Source organism: Hypanus sabinus, chromosome 20, assembly GCF_030144855.1.
Source record: "Hypanus sabinus isolate sHypSab1 chromosome 20, sHypSab1.hap1, whole genome shotgun sequence".
NCBI classification, from domain to species: Eukaryota; Metazoa; Chordata; class Chondrichthyes; order Myliobatiformes; family Dasyatidae; genus Hypanus; species Hypanus sabinus.
In genome coordinates this window covers 39,836,515-39,855,385 of record NC_082725.1, presented here as the reverse complement: position 1 = coordinate 39,855,385, position 18,871 = coordinate 39,836,515, and the positions used below count along the sequence as shown (strand labels likewise).

Genomic DNA, 18,871 nt, shown 5'->3' with positions numbered 1-18,871 from the left:
CCTTTTCATTTAGGACTGTCCTCATTTTATTATCGGGGACACCTTTAGAATTTTCAACTTCTTCAAACAGTTCTGCCAAACCAAACAGATCATCCATGTCCAACCCTGGACCTTTTAACAGCCTTATCTGTTTCTCATCTTTACTTCGTGCCTCTATAAATTTCCTCCTGGCTAAGGGTAGGTCTACCTCCTCTCCCTTACTCTCTTTCACTTTCCTATTCTCCGTTTTACCACCCTCTAAACCCTCGTGGCACAGGGTTGGTAAAAACATCTCGGCCAAATTGATACTGGCCGGATTTAAACTGGTCTCTTTCTCAGCTGCCTTTCTCAACATGCTGCGAGTGGTCACACATGTGGGATAGTTCTTGGAGTCTAGGGGCGGGACCTCAACACTCACAGGCTGGCTCGTCAGCCCCATGGCTGACCAAACCTTACCACCGGCTAAATCGTTACCAAGAAGGTTGTCCACGTCAGTTCTCAGGAATTCTGATTGCACCCCTATTTCAACTGGTCCAGGTACCAGCTCACAATTTATAATGATCCTGTGCAAGGGCACCGTTTCTGTCCCTTTTCCCTTTCACAGCTACCATTCCCGTCTTGCGACCAAAATCCAGTACCTTACTGCTAATCAATGACAGTTCAGCTCCCGTGTCTCTCCAGATCCACACTGGAACTGGTGTGTCTCCCTCTCTCACAGACACAGTTCCTTTTGAAATACATTTCTCAGACCCTTCTCGTACTCTGTCTACCCGGGGCTCTCTTGTCGATTTACTGATCACCACAGCACATCCTATAGGGACTGCTGCTTTCCATTTTCCTGTCTCCTTCCTCGGAGCAAGGCACTTAGATGCAATATGACCCACCTTTCCACAATTAAAACAGGTCAAGCCAGGACCCCTCCTCCCATCTTGCCTTTCCTCCTTATTTTTACCACTAGCTCCCGGCGGGATCTCTGCCTCAGCCGGCGGGCTTTCTCTACCGTTCCCACGGTCTCTCTGGGAACTTTTATTCAAGGAAAACTTTGTCTTGTGGGTTAGGGCATATTCATCTGAGAACCTAGCAAATTCGGAGATGGACTTATTCGGCTTCTCATTCAAATACATCCGGATATCATCCAAAACACAACCTTCAAATTCCTCAATCAGAATTAACTCCCTGAGACGCTGAAAATCTTCTTCCACCATTTCTGCCACACGTCAACGATCCAAGAGCACACCCTTCTCATAGGCAAACTCTGCATACATCTGATTCCACCCTTTCTTTACATTTCTGAACTTTTGTCTATAGGCTTCAGGTACCTATTCATAGGTCCGAAGAATTGCCTCCTTTACTTTCTCATAATTCTCAGACTCTTCCTCCATGGACAACGCCGCATATGCCCGTTGTGCCTTCCCTTTTAACGCACTTTGTAACAGTACCACCCACTGATCTCTGGGCCACTTCTGATTCACTGCCACCTTTTCAAAAAGCAAGAAATAACTATCAACATCCATCTCCTCGAACGGAGGTACTAACCTAAGCTCCTGACTAACATTAAACTGCTCCTCTCGGTCTGACCCTTGAGCTCTTCGCTCTTGCCTTAACTTCTCCATGTCCAAGTCATGCTGCCTCTGTTTCTCTTTCTCCTCATACTCTCTCTCCTTCTCGGCTCTCTCCTTCTCCTTTTCAGCTGCTTCCAGCTGTTTTAACTGGTTCATGCTCCCTTTGTTTTTCGGCTCTTTCCTGCTCTTTTTCCTTTTCGGCCCTTTCCTTCTCCCTTTCGGCTCTTTCTTTTTCCTTTTCAGCTGCTTCCAGCTGCTTTAACTTAATTTCATGTTCCAGCCTTAATTTCTCCAACTCTAACTGAGCCATCCCACTAGCTGGTACCTTTTCAGGGATATTTTCCAATACCTCAGCCGAAAACACATTCATCACAATATAATACTGAGTTATGGCCCTCCGCACCTCCGGCTTTTTCATGGACAACCTCACCTCTGCGAGGTTTAGTCCTTTCACAATATTTATCAATTCCGACTTTGTGGCCACCTCTAGCACCTCCAGAGTAGGGTTTTTTATAAATTCATCCACGTCCATCTTTGCTGGTTTCCCGTCTGGCTACCCACGCAACCAGACCCACGTTTGGACTTAAAAGCCCGATTCACTAGCCCTCCAATTTGGTATCAAATCCCGAGACGAGATCCCACTTTGTTACGAACCCCGTAACTGGGTCACTTACCAGCAAAGATAGAGAGGTCCGTTGAAGTCTGATGGTACTATTTTTAACAGTATTTATTAGTGAAAATACACAAAAATAATATCAATGCAAATATACAGATAATATACGTCGTCAATACTAAATCTAAAAGTGCAGGTATAATAATAATCAATAAGAAATAGTTCTATCATTGTCTAGGGGATAATGTATTGTCCGATGGAAATATAAAAGTCACTCAGTTCATTCAGGCTGCAGCCTTTGGTTGGAGTCAAGAGAGAGATTTTTAGAAACTTGCCAGCTTTTCCTTTTTATGCTTTCGATCCTTCAGAGTCTCGTTGTCGTGGACGTTCCCTTGTGGCCTCTCCTTTAGCTAAGCCGTTCTTCCGTGGTAAGCCCGCTACCCTGGCAAGGGAGGACGCACACGGGCCCCACCGGCTTTGGCTATCAAACGCTGTCACTGGATTTTCAGCGTTTCTCCTGGTGCGTCAAAAGGGGTTGTTCCCCAGACCCTCTTTTATCCTTACTCACGGGGTCTCAGATGTCAGTCAGGTTGGGATGATGCAATCCCTCAACCAGCCCACTCTGGTCATCCCCTGAGGGGTTTCAATGAATAGTACAGTACTCAATACACAATTCTGTCTCCAAGAGACAATAGCCGTTATCAATGGTTCCATCTTGCTGAGGCCAGGACACATTCCAAACCCTGTGTATTCTGGGCGTCTCTCTTTCATTTCCTGGGTCCCAGACCTGAATTAATAGCGATCTTGCGATTCTCAAAAAGGAGGGGGTGACTTTGTACCCTTCGGCCTCTCAGAGTTGTGGCACGTTCATAACAGTAATATCAAGGATTAGCTTTATTTGCTATAAAAGTAGATTTGCATATATTGGAGTTTGCAGTCGTGGGTTAGTAGTACATGCAATTAAAAAAACAAGAACATTCAACCGCTTTTAACCTACTCTAAAGTTAGAGGTACCAATCTGGAATAAAATGTGCATTAATAGCAGCAAGTGTTTACAGTGCAGTGGCTGAGGTAACAGATGTGGGGGGTGGGGGGGAGATAGTTGACTAGATTAACTCCTAGGGGAAGAAAATTTTAAGATGGCATGAAGTATTTGTTTTAATAGCCCCGTAGTGCTTTCCGGATGGGAGCTTTTGGAAAAGGCAGTTTGCTGAATGGATAGTGTCCGAAGTGATCCTTTTTCGTGCCTGCTGCTTTGTCCTGGACATACAACAGTGATGGTAGACTGCAGCCAATGTCCTGTTCTGTCGTCCTGACAGCTCACTGTAGATTTTGTGTGCAGTGGGAGAATGCTGTGCCAAACCAGACAGTAATGGCTGATGTGACGATGCTCTCTATGATGGCAGAGTAGAATTGCACTGGTGTGTTCCGGGGAGGATAGGATTTTACCAACTGCCACAAGAAGTACATCTTCTGCTGAGCCTTTTTGTTAATGACGGAGATCAGAATCAGGTTTATTTTAATCACCGGCATGTGACATGAAATTTGTTAACTTAGCAGCAGCAGTTCAATGCAATACGTAATCTAGCAGAGAGAGAGAGAGAGAGAGAGGGGGGGGGGGGGGGAGGAAGGAAAATAAATAAATAAATAAAATGAGGCGTAATAAATAAAAAAGTAAATCAATTAGTATATTGAATAGATTTAAAAGATACGGTTCTCCCACATGAGGTCCTCCATCTCCACTGTTCTGTGAGTATTCAAATGTTCTTGCTTACTTCCTGGTGGTACTTGGATTTGTCACTTCTGAAGATTTGTTGAGTTAGTTGAACAATGAAAACCTACACTATGCTGAAAATTATTTCCTTCCAGATTCACTGTCCCAAGTGAAAACACAACAGGTAATCTTGAACTCATAATGCATGTTTCCTACTATCTTGCAGGGTCTTAAATTCCTTCAGCTTAAAAATCCATGGAGCCATTTGAGATGGAAAGGACGGTATAGTGACAAAGATGAGAAGAGCTGGACTCCAGCCCTTCAGAAGTACTTGAATTTTGATCCCAAAACAGCACAGAAAATTGATAACGGTAAGTTTTAATGATATGAGTTGTATTTTACCCTTCCACAACCAAGGCTGCAACTTTATGACACTATTGGATACCGTGGTAGCGCAGCAGTTAGCACGATGCTGTTACAGCTCGGGACATTCCAGAGTTCGGAGTTCGATTCTGGCACCATTCTCTAAGGAGTCTCTGTATGTTTTCCCCATGGAATGCATGGTTTTTCCCTAGGAGCTCCAGTTTCCTCCCACAGTCCAAAGACATACCGGGTAGGTTAACTGGTCATTGAAAATTGTTCAGTGATTAGGTTAGGGTTTATCAGTGTCATGGGATATCTGGGGCAGTGTGGCTGGAAGGGCCTACTACGCCAGGCTGTATCACTAAATAAAATAAATAAATTGTTCCTGTGGGTTCTTTATATCTTAAATTATGTCAGTTTCATCTTGCAGTATCTGGAAGTTAACTATTTCCCAAGAGAAGAATGGGTTTGGGAGAGTGGGGGAAAGAAATGCATGTCCCAAAGTACCAAATCCAGTTTGTTGCCACTTAGAAATCAGAATAGTCTTCATCACAGACACCCAATCTGTCTCGCTCTCTATTTCCAGGCCACACTTTACTTCCTCGAACTTGGAGCAGATGTTCTTCCCTGTTGACACTGTTATCTATAAAGAAGTGAAACAGTGCCGTTTTCCAGCAAAGCATTATAAGTTGATAAGGTTTTAGGATCAGAATCAGGTTTAATATCACTGGCATATGTCATGAAATTTGTTGTTATGTGGCAGCAATACACTGCAAAAGGAAATTTTAAATATCTTTGGGCATTGAGGTTGATGGCCAATTCTTTGTCACTCATGCTGATTTTGGAAACTTTTCCATATTACAGGCATTTTCTGGATTAACTGGGAGGACCTTTGTCGGCATTATGATGTAATTTATTTGAGCTGGAATCCTGGACTATTCAAAGAGTCAACTTGCATTCACAGGTTAGTTCACTCCCTCCAATGCTTGATTTCCTTTGTCTCTGAGAGGCAGTGTGTGCTTTCAAGGGCAAAATGGTACACTTGCAGAAGACTTGAATTAGGAGCAGCAATCTTCAAGCCTGTTTTGCCACTTAATAAAATCACAGCTGATCTGATTGTAAACATGACTCTACATTCCAGCCTATTAATTATAACCTTCCATCTATGTACCTATCAATAATCTCGCTACCCCTGCTTTAGGAATACCCATACATCCTGCCCTTTGATGAATAGACTTCAAAATACCCATGACCTACTCTGAAGGTATTTCATCTCATCTCTGTAGTAAATGGACAGGGTTTCTGTTAAACAATGACTCCTTGTAGGACATTCTCCCTCAAGAGGAAATGACCTTTCCATATGAATGCTTTCAATCATCATATCTCATGCTTAAAAACTCAACAGGTGCTACTTTTAAAATAATGTATGTACTTCTTGTGAAATATATATTTATTGCAATTTAGGTGGTCGTTAGAGATCGTTCATTTTAAAGCACATCTAGAAGTTCTTCGAACAACCTAAATTCTTGCTCCACTTAATGGTCATTTTGCCCCATATGCTTGATTTGATGATTTTGCAATGGTGATTCTGCAGAAGTCACTTGTTGAAGTCCTTTGAGATATGCCTTGATATTTTAATCACCGGTCATCTGACAGGATGGTTAAGGTTGAACCAGTTGGAGCTTTAGCTGTTGCACTGTCTGTTCATTATGTTAATACTGTGTCATTGATTCTACTGCCAATTTAATAAGTAACTTTTTTTAATAGCCCATCCTTTTTTAAGATGTATTTGTAAGATCTCTTGCTATATTAACATCAAATTTCACTATCTTGTTAATTTTGGGATTTAAAAAAAATTCTACTTTTATCAATTTTTTGGGTTTTAAAAATTGCCTTGAGTCTTGGTCTGCTCTCTTTCTCTGTCAGTACTGGCATGTTCTTTGCACCCAGGCTCCACCCTCAGACCTTAACTAAATCTCTCTGAATTTCCCCCAATCCCACCCCACCAGACCACATCATCCTTGCTTCCAAGCCCCTAACTTGGATCCTAATTCTGCTCTTGTCTGTTTCTTTTTTTCTTTCTTCGTGACCATAGCCCCACCCTTCAGGAGACAGCTTTGTTCTGATTAGTCCATCAGCCACGACCCCAAACTTGGGGCACCTGTACCATCGTGGGGGGTGGGGGGAGAATAATTCTTACAGTAATTTTTGGCAAGGTATCCACCCCAGTGCTAAAAAATATGTGATAGCATTGTAGCTGTGGTAGTTTTCCGTCACAACAATGGCGAGCTGTCCGCATTCTGGATATCATACATTGACATGGCAGAGAACGTAGTAGTTGGGCTTCTGTGCACCTGTTGTGAGGGGGACTGGGAGTTACGCCTCCATGCTATAAGAACCATGATCCATGGTGCTTTGCCTGTGATAAGATGAATTATGCCAGGTACCTGTCCCCTTACTTCGCTCAGATGATGAACCTCCCACAGAAGAATCCTTCTGTGTATGAAGCCTTCAAGACAGGCCAATTCTCAGTGCAGCTGTCAAGTAACAACCCCTTTGGGCCGATCCCGGTGGACCAGGCTATTGAACAAAGACACACAGACTCCCGGAGGCACATCACGGTTCAGCCTGAATGCTGGAGCTATCAAGCGTTACTATATAACAGCTGAGCACCGCAGTGCATTCCTGGGACAGTTAAGGGAGATGGTCCAAGGCAACAAATCAGAGCTTTGTCATGCGGAGCTACAGCGGCCAAGAATCCAGGAAGATGAGGAAGCAGTTTCAGCAGTGGTTAGCCTCATACATGAATGGGTCAACCCACTTGCAGAGAAGCTGGACCTCATTAGCATCTCTACGGCAAAGGCAGCCCCCAAGGACATTGCCTCCGACCTGATGAAGGCATATGAGATTGGTGAGCAATGCTATGCAACCTTCAAGGATGAGAGACTAGAGGAAGACCCACCAGCAAAGAAATCCCATGACCCAATGAAAACCAACAAGCTGAAAACACTCAGTGATATGTGTAAGAAGAGAGATGTGAAATCAAATGGGAGGGCGATCATCTTGAAAGCAGACAGGTCTTCGTTTGGAATCATCATAGTGATGGCACAAGGGCGCAGTATACATATGGAGGATATCCTTTCTCATCCCCTTGGATCATTGCCCTGGGCCCTGTCCACACCAGAAGGATTGCTGAAAAAGACAAATAAAGCTACTTTAGCCACAACCTTGCAGAAAAACGTAGCAGTAGAAGAGCAACTCCCAGCAAACTCTGCTACAGTGATTGATGGAATGAACTTGGTCCAAAGGTGATCAAGTTACTTTCAGAGATGTTGCCACAACAATTCTGGGTATGGCTGTGAGGGAAGGAAGTCAGAGTAGCAGAACAGATGTTGTGTGCGACACATACAAGGAGAACTCTATCAAGAATAGTGAAAGATCTCTACGGGGTGAAGAGACTGGTCATGAGTTGCAAGCGATGGCAGGTGGTGAGGCAGTGGAGCAGCTTCCTGACCAAAGTCAGTAACAAAAATAGCCTCCTTAGCTTCATAGTCCATGAATGGAGGAAGGTGGAGTACAGAGAAAAGCTACAGGAGAAGATTCTGTATGCAACGGTGAATGACAAATGTTACAGAATCACATTTCAAGACGGTGAGGAGGTGTCAGCTCTTCAGTGTCAACAAGAAGAAGCAGATGGCCACCTACTTTTCCATGCTGCCCATGCCACAAGAGAGGGATAGCAATCTGTAGTGATCTGCTCAGAAGACATAGATGTCCTTGTCATGTCTTTAGCATTTTGTGACAAGTTTGAGGCCCAATTGTTCCAGAAGTGTGGCACTAGAACCTGTACAAGGCTTGTAAACATCAGGAAAGTTGCTGCTACTGTTGGCACCGAGGTTTGTAGGACTCTCATCGGTTTGCACGCATAGACTGGATGTGACACTGTAAGCGTTTTTGCAGGCAAAGGGAAGACAAGTGCCCTAAAACTTCTGACCAGCTACAGGGAAACTCAGGACACATTCTTAGAGTTGGGTCAGGAATGGGACCTCTCCCCAGAACTGATGGACAAACTGGAGGCATTTACATATCTCCTGTTTGCCCCAAAAGCATTGACCACCAAGGTCAATGAGCTCAGGTATCACCTTTTCTGTGCCTAAAAAGATGAAATCAAAAGTCATCAACTCCCACCATACAAGGACTACTTAACAAAACAGCACAGCGAGCTAGCTACCAGGCTTGTATATGGAGAAGATGTTTGGAGAAGGACCCACGAGTGCCAAGCCCTGTTGGCAGAGGATGGAAGATGGAGAGAGAAGAGGAAGCTGACAGTCGGTGGTGCACTGGATGGAAGGCCAGCCAGCACCCGATGCCATCCTGGATCTATTGGCCTGTAACTGTCCAAAAAAAGTATTCACTCCCAAGGTGTATGTGTGTTGCAAATGGCCTCAGGTGTACTGACATGTGTAGACTGGCAGACTGTAAGAACCGGGCATCCACAGAGAGTGTTGAAAGTTCAGATGAAGATATGGAAGACTTGGAAAATTATTATGATTATTAATAGGCTATGAAAGTATGGAAAGCAGTCTTTGATTAAATATATTCATTTTACAACCAAATGGGGCTTAGGTTAAGGCTGTGTGGAACCCCACATTTGAATTAGTGTACTGTAATTCTATATGCTATGACAAAAGCTGAAGATTGTTTTGATTTGATACAATATGTAAAATATAACATTGATAAAACTCCAGAAATCTCTCCAAATGAGGTTTTTCTTACTTTTTGGGGGGTGGGGTAATATTTTCTGCTGTACTGATGTTAATATGAAATATATACAAAAACTGATTACTTTTTTGAATTCCTGAATAAATTCTCTACAAATCTATTTGATTATATGTTTCCTATGGTTTTTACTGACTTTTCCAAAATAAACAACCGACAAACATTTTTCTAAAAATGAAATGATTCACTCTACTGAAATTGGGCACTGTACTGTGAGTGCCACCAATGACAGTTTTCAATGTAGAATTTTATAACAACATTTGATGAAAAGTGTTTGAACTCAGCTATCATTGTGACAAATTTCAATCTTGAGGGATCACTGATGGCAAAGTACCACTAGGTTGATTATATATGTTGTACTTTATCTTGGCCACTTTTCAGAAATGCTTGTTTTAGGGTAGTGTTATAAAATGCATGATAGCACACATAAAGCTACCACTGGTGCAATGCTATCACATTTTTCTAACTCTAGAGAGGTATACCTTTCCAAAAATCACTATGAGCATTATTCCCCTCAGATGGTACCGACCAACCCTACTGGCTCACGGACTAGATGGGCCTCCTGTTGTCCAGTCCAAGCACAGCCTACCCTCATGCCACTAAGCAGCCACCTGCATTCTCCTCCTCCACTCATGACTGACATCCACTTCAAAAATAAAACTTGTGCAGGACGTGGAAGTTGAAGAGATGTTCTGAATTGTTATTTTCTACAAACACAAGGAAGTCTGTAGATGCTGGAAATCCAAAGCAACAAACACAAAACACTGGAGGAATTTAGCAGGTCAGGATGCTGCCTGACCTGCTGAGTTCCTCCAGCATTTTATGTGTGTTTATTTTCTACAGATAATTTAATTTGTAAGATTTTTGGCATTGATAATAAACATTAATGAATGAGCTATTCTTCTCTTCCCCCTGCAGTACCTGGGATGCAAAGCAAGGCCCTGTGAAAGATGTGTACAGCCTGGCTAACAACCCTCAGTACAAGCTGGAAGTACAGTGTCCACAAGGTGGTGCTGTTGTTTGGGTTTTATTGACCAGACACATTACTGACAAGGTAGGCTGCTGATAGTAATCAAGGCATTGGATTTGTTGCTCTTGGGAAGAAATTTTAATGCCACCTTAATTCAAATATTATTTTGATTCCCCTGTCCCACCCCAAATACACTCTTCTGGGGTCAAATTGTCTGCAAATGCAGTATGATCTCCATACAATGTCAGTCTTTTTTAAAGCTATGTTAAAGTGTCTTTACATAGGGAATTCTGGTATAACTTCATTATTTTTCTGTAGTTATGTATAATGTAGAAAGTCTTTAGTACTGTTGAGGTTTTCTGAGGTGCCTATTTATTTTCTTGCCCTTTCAATTAAAATTGTGTTGGAACTTGCCATGGTGAATGGGTTACAACTATTAGTGAATTAACTATTTGGATATTTAGTATTTCAAACAGATATGCATGGATTTATAAATCATCTTGTGTCTGAAGAAATACTTATAACAAAAGACATTTATATTGAAGGGTCATCTGGTAATGATGAAAGATTCTTTTAATTGGCCATCGATTTAATAACGCATGATCTAAGTTAAGCTCATCTATTTAATGCAGTGTGATTGAAGTTCAGAACCGATTGGCTGACAGTAAATAAGATGCAGTAATTTTCTCAGTTCATCACTATAGCTCTCATTTAATGAGGTTTTCCTATGTTGTGGATTTTGGCAGTGATGTTGCTTTATAGGCAGGAATTGAAAGTGCAACTCGCTGGTGGACTTAGTCAATCACTTTCAAGAGAGCCCTCAGCAGGCTTTGCCCGTGACTGTTTATGTACCGTGGCACAAGATTGTCAGAGATCCTTACCTGTGAGATTCTGTTTTCAGTTTAGTGAGAGTTTGTCCGCAGAAAGTAACACGTCAGAGAAATAAATACCCTTGTGCCCAATTTAGAAAGTGTGTAAATCCATAGAGAGGGCACGGAAAAACACGTGACTGAAATGCTTGGGCTGTGATGAGATATCTGAGAAATTGGGGTGCATTTCAAAGAAGAGAAAAAGTTGCAGAGAGAACCGATAGTTATTCAAAATGGAGAGAACTCTTGGTGAAGTTAATGGGCAAAATAAAAACTTGTCACAGCTTTAAGGACATCAAATAAATGAAGGGACATTATATTTTAAGCTTTTTTTAAAGAATCTGGAGTGCAGTTCCAGGTGGGTCTGTTATTTTAGGTTTTGAAAAGGAAATTAAACACATTTGTTCAGATTGAGAGGTGAGGGCACTAAGGGGGGAGGGGTTCTGTGGACAATGATTATGGTGCAATAGACTTGGTATCTTGTCTGGTTGTGTGAAATATACTGTGTTCCATGTTATGCTTTATACCGTAACACAAATGTTATATTTGTATTCTAATTACAGGATGATTTTGCCCACAATCGAGAATTTATTACATTGGTTGTTTATCAGACTGGAGGCAAAAAGGTTTATTACCCAAGTAAGTGCAACATTTGGAAATTAATGTGGAATTGGCAAATTAAGTTATTGGGTACTCAAGTAGAACTGGAACATTAGACTAACAAATGGTAGTTTGAATTGAACCATGTTTTAAAGCATAGCAAAAGACAATTAATTCTGCCCGAGATTGCAATGGCTGAATAAAGATAGACTGGGCCGCTTTACTCTTTGAATGTGGAGTGAGCACAGGGAGAATTCTATCCTTTTTTGGGTTGGTGGGAATAGATACTGCTAGCCGATGTTAGAGAATAGAAGATCTGATTGAGAGCCTTATCAGCTTTGCCAGGAAAGGGAAGACATTGTCTCAGGAGCAATGTTGTAGAAATGTCTCGTCATGAAATAGGTTAAATAAAGACTGATAAAGTGGGAGAATAGAATAGTCCTTGCAAGTGGAAGAAAGTGTTCTTGAGATGGCTGTGGGATTTAAGTGGTGAAAGTTCATAACCAGTCCCTGAGAAGACAAAAATGGGAGGAGAAGATTGAGATGTAAAAATTAAATTGAGAGCAGGGTGGAAATCAGCAAAAAAAGAAGCACTGATTTGTTTTTTGTGTTTCATGGGCATGCAGGAAACAGCAGCAATGCGTTTATCATTACAGTGGGTCAAAACAAAAGAAAAGGGCCCTGAGTGGAGCTGGAACAAGGATAGTTCCATGTATCCCACAAAGTCACAGCTGTAGCTTTGATTTGGAGAAAGTGAGTCAACTTAAAGGTGAGATCAGTAGGTTCAATCTGAGAGTGAGTTAAGCTAGGTGGACAGAGGGTCTTGCTAACGTGCCACTACTGTATGAACCTCTGTTCAAGGAAGAAGTGAAGGATCCTGGTGTCAGATGGAAATATAGGGGGGTTGGATTTTCGCCGTGAAGACAGTTTTTAAATCAACTTAATACTGAGTTCAAAGCAGAAATGCCTGACATTCCAACAAAGCAAGCTTTGTGGGGTGGGGAGAAGTATGGTGAAAGATGGGCAGGAAGGATGAATGAGATCCCAAAAAATTTTGTCGATTTCTCAGTGTTGGCACCTGGAGAGCTGAGACCTGATTAAATCTTCAGATCAAGTGGAATTGGAAATGGATAGTGAAGACCTAATTGAACACTAAAGGTCATAAACGCAAAATCAAGGATGATCAGTCAACTTGAGGGTTAAATAAAATGAATGCACTGTTTTGTGTATTTGCAAAGTAGACATTTTCGTAAACTGACTTAACGATGGATCATTCATCTATTTTTGTTAACAAAAGCAGAAATGTTTTATTTGGGTTGTACTTCAGGATTTAAAGCAGAAATGGTTTTGGGGGCAAATTTGGTTTTGCAGTTGTTTTCCACATAGTGAGATAACCAAAAGAAAAGCAAGACCTATATTTAAATCAGTATAATCTTATATCATGATAGAAAAAAATGTTTAAAAATTTTGATATAAAATCTGTAAGATATTAGGACAGATGATGAACTATATCAAAAGATGCAAGTTTTAACAAATATAAAGGAGGGAAAGTGCATGGGAGGAATTTCAAGCACACAATATCTACTAAAGGTATGGGTACTGGTGGAGCAGGGAAGAAATTTCCTCAGATTTCAAATTTGAGGAAGTACGCAAAATTTTTGTAGACTAGGCAAGATTAGAGTCAAAACATGCTAAGCTTAAGACATAATTGAATGATGCAAGTTAAAATGCAGATCTTGTCCAACAGGGTGGAACTGGAAGTTCAATTCAACCAGCACTGGTGTTTAAGGAAGAGAATGGAGTCTGAGACAGGCTTCTATCTCAAGCATCACCTCTTGATCATGTTGTCAGATGTTATGATAACAGTTAATTAATTTCATTTTCCTAAGTGCTATAAGAACCACAAGTTTTTGCAGCTGGTTGGTTCAGAGTTCTAAATTTGAAATTTCAGCGTTTTTTATCCTTTCCTATTGAAAGCTGACAAGACACAGAGAAGTAGTTCATTCTGCTTTTGGACTGGTAAACTTTAACAGGTGTGCAACAAAAATGTATTGTTGATGCAACGTTGTGAACTTGCTAATAATATTCTGCCCAAAGACTGCTTTACTATAACTGAGAGCTGAGGAAATTATTAGAAATGGATTTAAACTATTTAAGTGGCACATCGAAACTATAGACACAATTTTTGTTCGAAAATACTGATGTGTGGAAATTTATGTATTGAGATAGAGCATGAAATAATTCGAACCACGCCACCCAGCAAAACCTGGGTTTAACCCTAGCCTAATCACAGGAGAACTTACAATGACCAATTAACCTACCAACTGGTAGGTCTTTAGACTGTGGTAGGAGACCCACGTGGTCACGGGGAGAACATACAGGCAGCAGTGAGAATCGAATTTGGGTCGCCTGCTCTGTAAAGCGTTGTGCTAACCACTACACTACCATGCCGCCTTGGAACTCTATGCGGATTCTATCTTTATAAGTCCATGTAATTTTAATTGTTTAAAACCTTAACGCAGCTTTAATATTCCAGCTTACTAAATAATAAATGAGCATCGGAATAATCTCCAAATTTTCACTTGTATTCTGATGCCACTTTATCTCTCTGTATTCGGATGGCTTCCACAGGGTGCACGTTCCTGTTGGTGTTATCAGATATGTAAGGTTTGCAAACAAGATGCTGGAGGAGCTCAAAGGGTCGGGCAGCATCTATGGAAGGAACAGAGAGTGTTTTGAGTTGAGACCCTACATCTGAACTGAAAGAGGGGAGATAGCCAGTGTAAAGAGCTGCTCCATCCTCTCTCTTCATCTGACTGTCTCCCTTCTTTCACTGCAGAAGAACAAAACGGTTGGTGTGCTACATCAGATCTAGAGTAACGATCATTTTGTTCTCCTTTACACTTGTGTACTGAAAATTGACAGCAAGCCATCTTGAATGAAGGTTCTTGACCTAAAACAGCGAGGGTCCATTTCCCTCTATAGATGCTGCCTGCCCCACTGAGTTCCTCCAGTTTTTTTGTGCATTGAGTATTATTGTTAGCTACTTGTGGTCTGAAAGTCTGAGCTAGTCTGATAAATTTATTTTCAAATCTCATGTAGATGATCCTGCTCCATTCATTGATGGGATTCGAATAAACAGCCCTCATTATCTGACCAAGATCACGCTGTCCACACCAGGGACAAATACGTTTACTTTAGTGGTGTCTCAGTACGAAAAGCAGAACACCATCCATTACACAATCAGGGTAAGCATATTATTCCCTCATTATTGTCGTCAGCTACAAGATAAAAATAAGATTTCTGTGAAATTTGACACTGTGCTTGATCTGTTTAAGCTGATTCCTGCCATTTGCCGTGGCACCAAACCTGATAGACAACACCATGTCACTGCAGTGTTCCCTCAAAGTTATAGTGTCAGTATAGCTTCCATATTTGGATCTCTTGTTGTGATTAGATTCAGCAGCTATGGGATGCACAATTAACCAGTTTTGCACATGTCATCTTGAAAAAGCTATAGAAGGGTGAATGGCTACTCACAAGGGAGTTTGAATAGCTCTTTGCCGAACATTGATGGCAAACCCAAGCCGCTATTGCAGCCAGACCAGAATAATAAGTTGATACTTTCAGAAAGGAAGCAACTTGAGGAATAAGATGACAATTTGGGGGGGGGAAGTAAAATTTTAAAAAATGGTGATGAACATTTTCCAAAAACTCTGATTCACGAATACAGAATACAAAGTATCTTGTTAAGCTATAGGTTGACACATGGAGCCTGATGGCCGAGTATATGAGGTCATTCTTACCCTTGGTATAAAGCTCTGTAATGAGTCAACCTATAGCCGGGGAAGTGATGACCCCCTCTTGTTAAACTGTTTAAGTTAATTTGCTTTTTATTTATTCTTCTTCTAATACTGTATATGTGTGAGCTTATAATGCTACATTGACCCTGTAATTTCCTCTGCAATCAATAATCTATCTGTCTAAGCCTTGTTTAAACTTCCTCTTTCACAACTCTGAACACGTTACTCAGCATGCTGTGTTTTACAGCAAAGAAAAACATTGTGTTATCAATCACAAGATTTCTGTTCCTTCCTACAGGTATATTCCATGAGCAAGTTTACATTTTCTAAAATCCCATTCCCTTACACACACAATAAGCGGGTGAGTAGCTTTTTTCTGCCAAGAGACAATAAATTAAAAGCTGCTTGCTTATCTATAAAATCTCAGGTATATTTAAGTATACTTATGATTAGTAATGATGTACATTGAATTAAGATGATATGTTATCCACAGAAGGGATGTCTGCCTATAATTTTGAATAAAAGTTTTATAAAATAAATCTTTGGTTCATAAAAGTAGCAAAGTGTTGGTAGATCACCATAAACACAGTGCTATTCCATTAGATGCTCTCATGTTTGGGTTTCATGAATAACTCTACTTAAAAATTCCCTGGCCATCTAAAATAAGTGGCACCCAGATAGCACGGTAGTGAATCTTAACGATGCAGCAGATCCTTGTGCCAGTGCAGCTTCTTTGAATGAAATATGTTATGCATCCCATTCCTCCGTAGAATTTTATTTGTTAGTCAATATCAAAAGTAGAAAGGAAGGGTTTTGTTTTCTGTACAATTCTTGGTTAGAACTCTCAGGATTATCTGCTGATGGAGCAGATCGGGCACTAGTGACCGTATCATCTGATTTAGGGTCATCAACCTGAAAAGCTGACTCAGTTTCCCTTTCCACACATATACAGCCTGATCTGCGTGAATGCATCTGGCATTTTCTGTAGTTGTCTTGGACTTCCGCGATTCTTTGCTCCTGTCAGCATGTTCTGGTTGGGCAAGTGACACGTTCCCATCTTGTAGCTTCAGTGCCTTCATTATTAATGCAAATTTGTGAATATGCCCTTGACAGTGTGGGCTAATGTTTTCTGTGTTTTGTTAAAGCAATTTTTTCACAATCCCATGATAAACATTAGCCAGAGATACTCTGGCAGTCACTCCTGGAGTTCAAAAACTGTTGATCCTGATAATGGCAGGGCTATTAAGATGAAAGTATTTTGTTGGTTTTCAAGATCCATCCATTAACTTTACTTCTGTGGTTAGCAGAATTTTGTTAACTGGGGATGTTTGGGGTAATGAAAAGTGTATAAATTTAGTCAAACAGCTTTGAACGACAGAACATCCTTGAACCAATAAATGTTGTGTAACTCATCTGTGTTTCCCACTGTAGCAAACAGTCTAGTGCCTGATCTTGAAATTCTGTAACCAGAAGTAATATTTTCTTTACTGCAACACAAAGTGTGCAGGGACTCAGTAGGTCAAGCAGCATCTATAGAGGGAAATGGATGGTCTTCAGTCCAGATGAAGGGTCTCAGCCCAAAATGTTGATGGTCCATTTCCCTCCATAGATATTGCCTGCCCCACTATGTTCCTCCAGCACTTTGTGTGTTGCCTCAAGTTCCAGCATTTGCACTTGTGTCTCTAAATTTGTCTTTTTACTATGTGTGTGTGATTGTGGCAGGTTAACGGTCAGTGGAAAGGTCAGTCTGCAGGCGGATGCGGAAACTATAGAGACACTTACAAAATGAATCCAATTTACCAGATCACTGCAGAGAAAACAGGGCCGTTGTTGATTGAACTACGGGGCCCCAGGTCAGTAAAGAACAAAAATAACCTGGGATTCAAGAATAACTGTTTATTTTGTTTGTTTATTTCTATGGCAGTAAGTATTCCTATTTGATATGTTATTAAAGCATTGAAGTCTCTACTGCCCTTTATGCTGCAGGTGTTTAGAGCAACAGTGAAGGTCCTCCACAGCAGGCAGTGTTCAGGGCTTTCTTCAACATGTCAGTAGCTCGGTTTTCACTACTATCGGTCGTGCAAGTCGGCTGGAGACTCAGGAATACCGTAGTGTTCAGATGTAGAAGGATTCTACATCATTCTTGCTGTTTCTGTTCCACTGTTGTTCTACCAGTCAGTGTTGTTAGCCCTGAGCTGAACCCTCCAGACCTGGAGAACCAGTGGACCACTCTTCATCTGGCCTCTGTTCTTTGACCTGTTTGCATGGGTGACCCTACCAACAGCCAAAGCAAAAAGCCCTGACTCCAGCCAACATAGCTCTCCGGGTCATCGAGGCACACAAGCCTTGAAACCCCATGACAAGTTTGCGGTCCTCTTGGAGGGAAAAGTTAGGGTATTCCACTTTCCTTTTCAAAGTAGAACTTGTACAGACTGTAGGACTTGTATGGTGAATGGCATTGTTGTGGAACAGAGGTACCTGGAGTATAAGTGCACAGTTTGATGAAAGTGGCCACACAAGTAGACAGAGTGGTGAAGAAGGTGTTTAGCAGGGTTCATTAGTCAAGGCATCAAATTTAGGAGCAGGGACATTATATTGCAGTTACATAAGGTTCCACTTGGGGTATCGTGTACAGTTTTGGTCACCCAGGTACGGGTAAGATATTGTTAAGCTGAAGAAGGTGCAGAGGAGGCTTCAAGGATGCTGCCTGGACTCAAGGGCCTGAGTTTAGGGAAAGGTGGGCCACTCTGACCCTTTATTCCCTGAAGTGCAGGACAATGTGCGGTGCCATCATAGATAGGTAACAGGAGAGATTTAAATCAGGCCTGAGAGATGACCTTTACGCAAAGGGGTGAATACCTTGAATGAGCTGCCAGAGGAAGTGGTTGAGGCAGATACAGATGCAACATTTAAGAAGCAAGAAGTTTATGGGTCAAACATGGGCAACTGGGCTTAGTGAGGAGGGGGGACACAGGAAGGAAGGATGCTTTGGTCAGCGTGGACCAGGGACCAAAGGGCCTGTTTCTGTGACTCTGTGTTACAGTGAGCTGGCCCTCATTGGCTAATTAACACTGGTTCCCAGTGGAACGCTCGACCTTTAACTGTGTAAACCAACATTAAGTCTAGAGCATCCACAATTACATGGAACTCAGCAGCAAACCTCTGTCTGCAGAGATTCGCTGGCATCCAACTGGGAAACTGTCTCTTCTGGCTTTAATGGGGATTAGAGGACCATGAACAATCAGCAGTGGAGACAAACTACATTTCAGTTACTTCTTATTGGTCTGATCTCATTGATTTTTTTTAAGGGTTTACTCTTTTTTTAATTATTTACTTCAATTTTAATAGTGTTTGTATGTTTCTGGCAAAGACATTTCAATCCCCTGAGTAATCTTACAAACCACAATTAGCTCATTTTGCAGTATTCTCTATTCTGAAGAGCTGCATTGGCAGAGTTTCCAATATACAAATAGAAACATAGAAAACCTACAGCACATTACAGGCCCTTCGGCCCACAATGCTGTGCCAAACATGTACTTACTTTAGAAATTACCTAGGGTTGCCCATAGCATTCTATTTTTCTAAGCCCCATGTAGCTATCCGGGCGCCTCTTAAAAGA

General features: G+C 41.5%; 1 protein-coding gene across 2 annotated transcripts in view; it reads left to right on the top strand.

Moving 5' to 3' along the window:
* capn7 (calpain 7) overlaps positions 1–18,871 on the top strand; it is a 72,846-nt gene that overhangs the window by 47,624 nt on the left and 6,351 nt on the right. Inside the window, exons 13-19 of one of the 2 annotated variants that reach the window (XM_059945372.1) lie at positions 4,095–4,239; positions 5,096–5,195; positions 9,929–10,064; positions 11,413–11,488; positions 14,552–14,697; positions 15,551–15,613; positions 16,975–17,105. In XM_059945372.1, coding sequence (XP_059801355.1) covers positions 4,095–4,239; positions 5,096–5,195; positions 9,929–10,064; positions 11,413–11,488; positions 14,552–14,697; positions 15,551–15,613; positions 16,975–17,105 — 797 coding nt within the window. The remainder of the gene's footprint in view (positions 1–4,094; positions 4,240–5,095; positions 5,196–9,928; positions 10,065–11,412; positions 11,489–14,551; positions 14,698–15,550; positions 15,614–16,974; positions 17,106–18,871) is intronic. The other variant, XM_059945373.1, reaches the window with a different exon arrangement.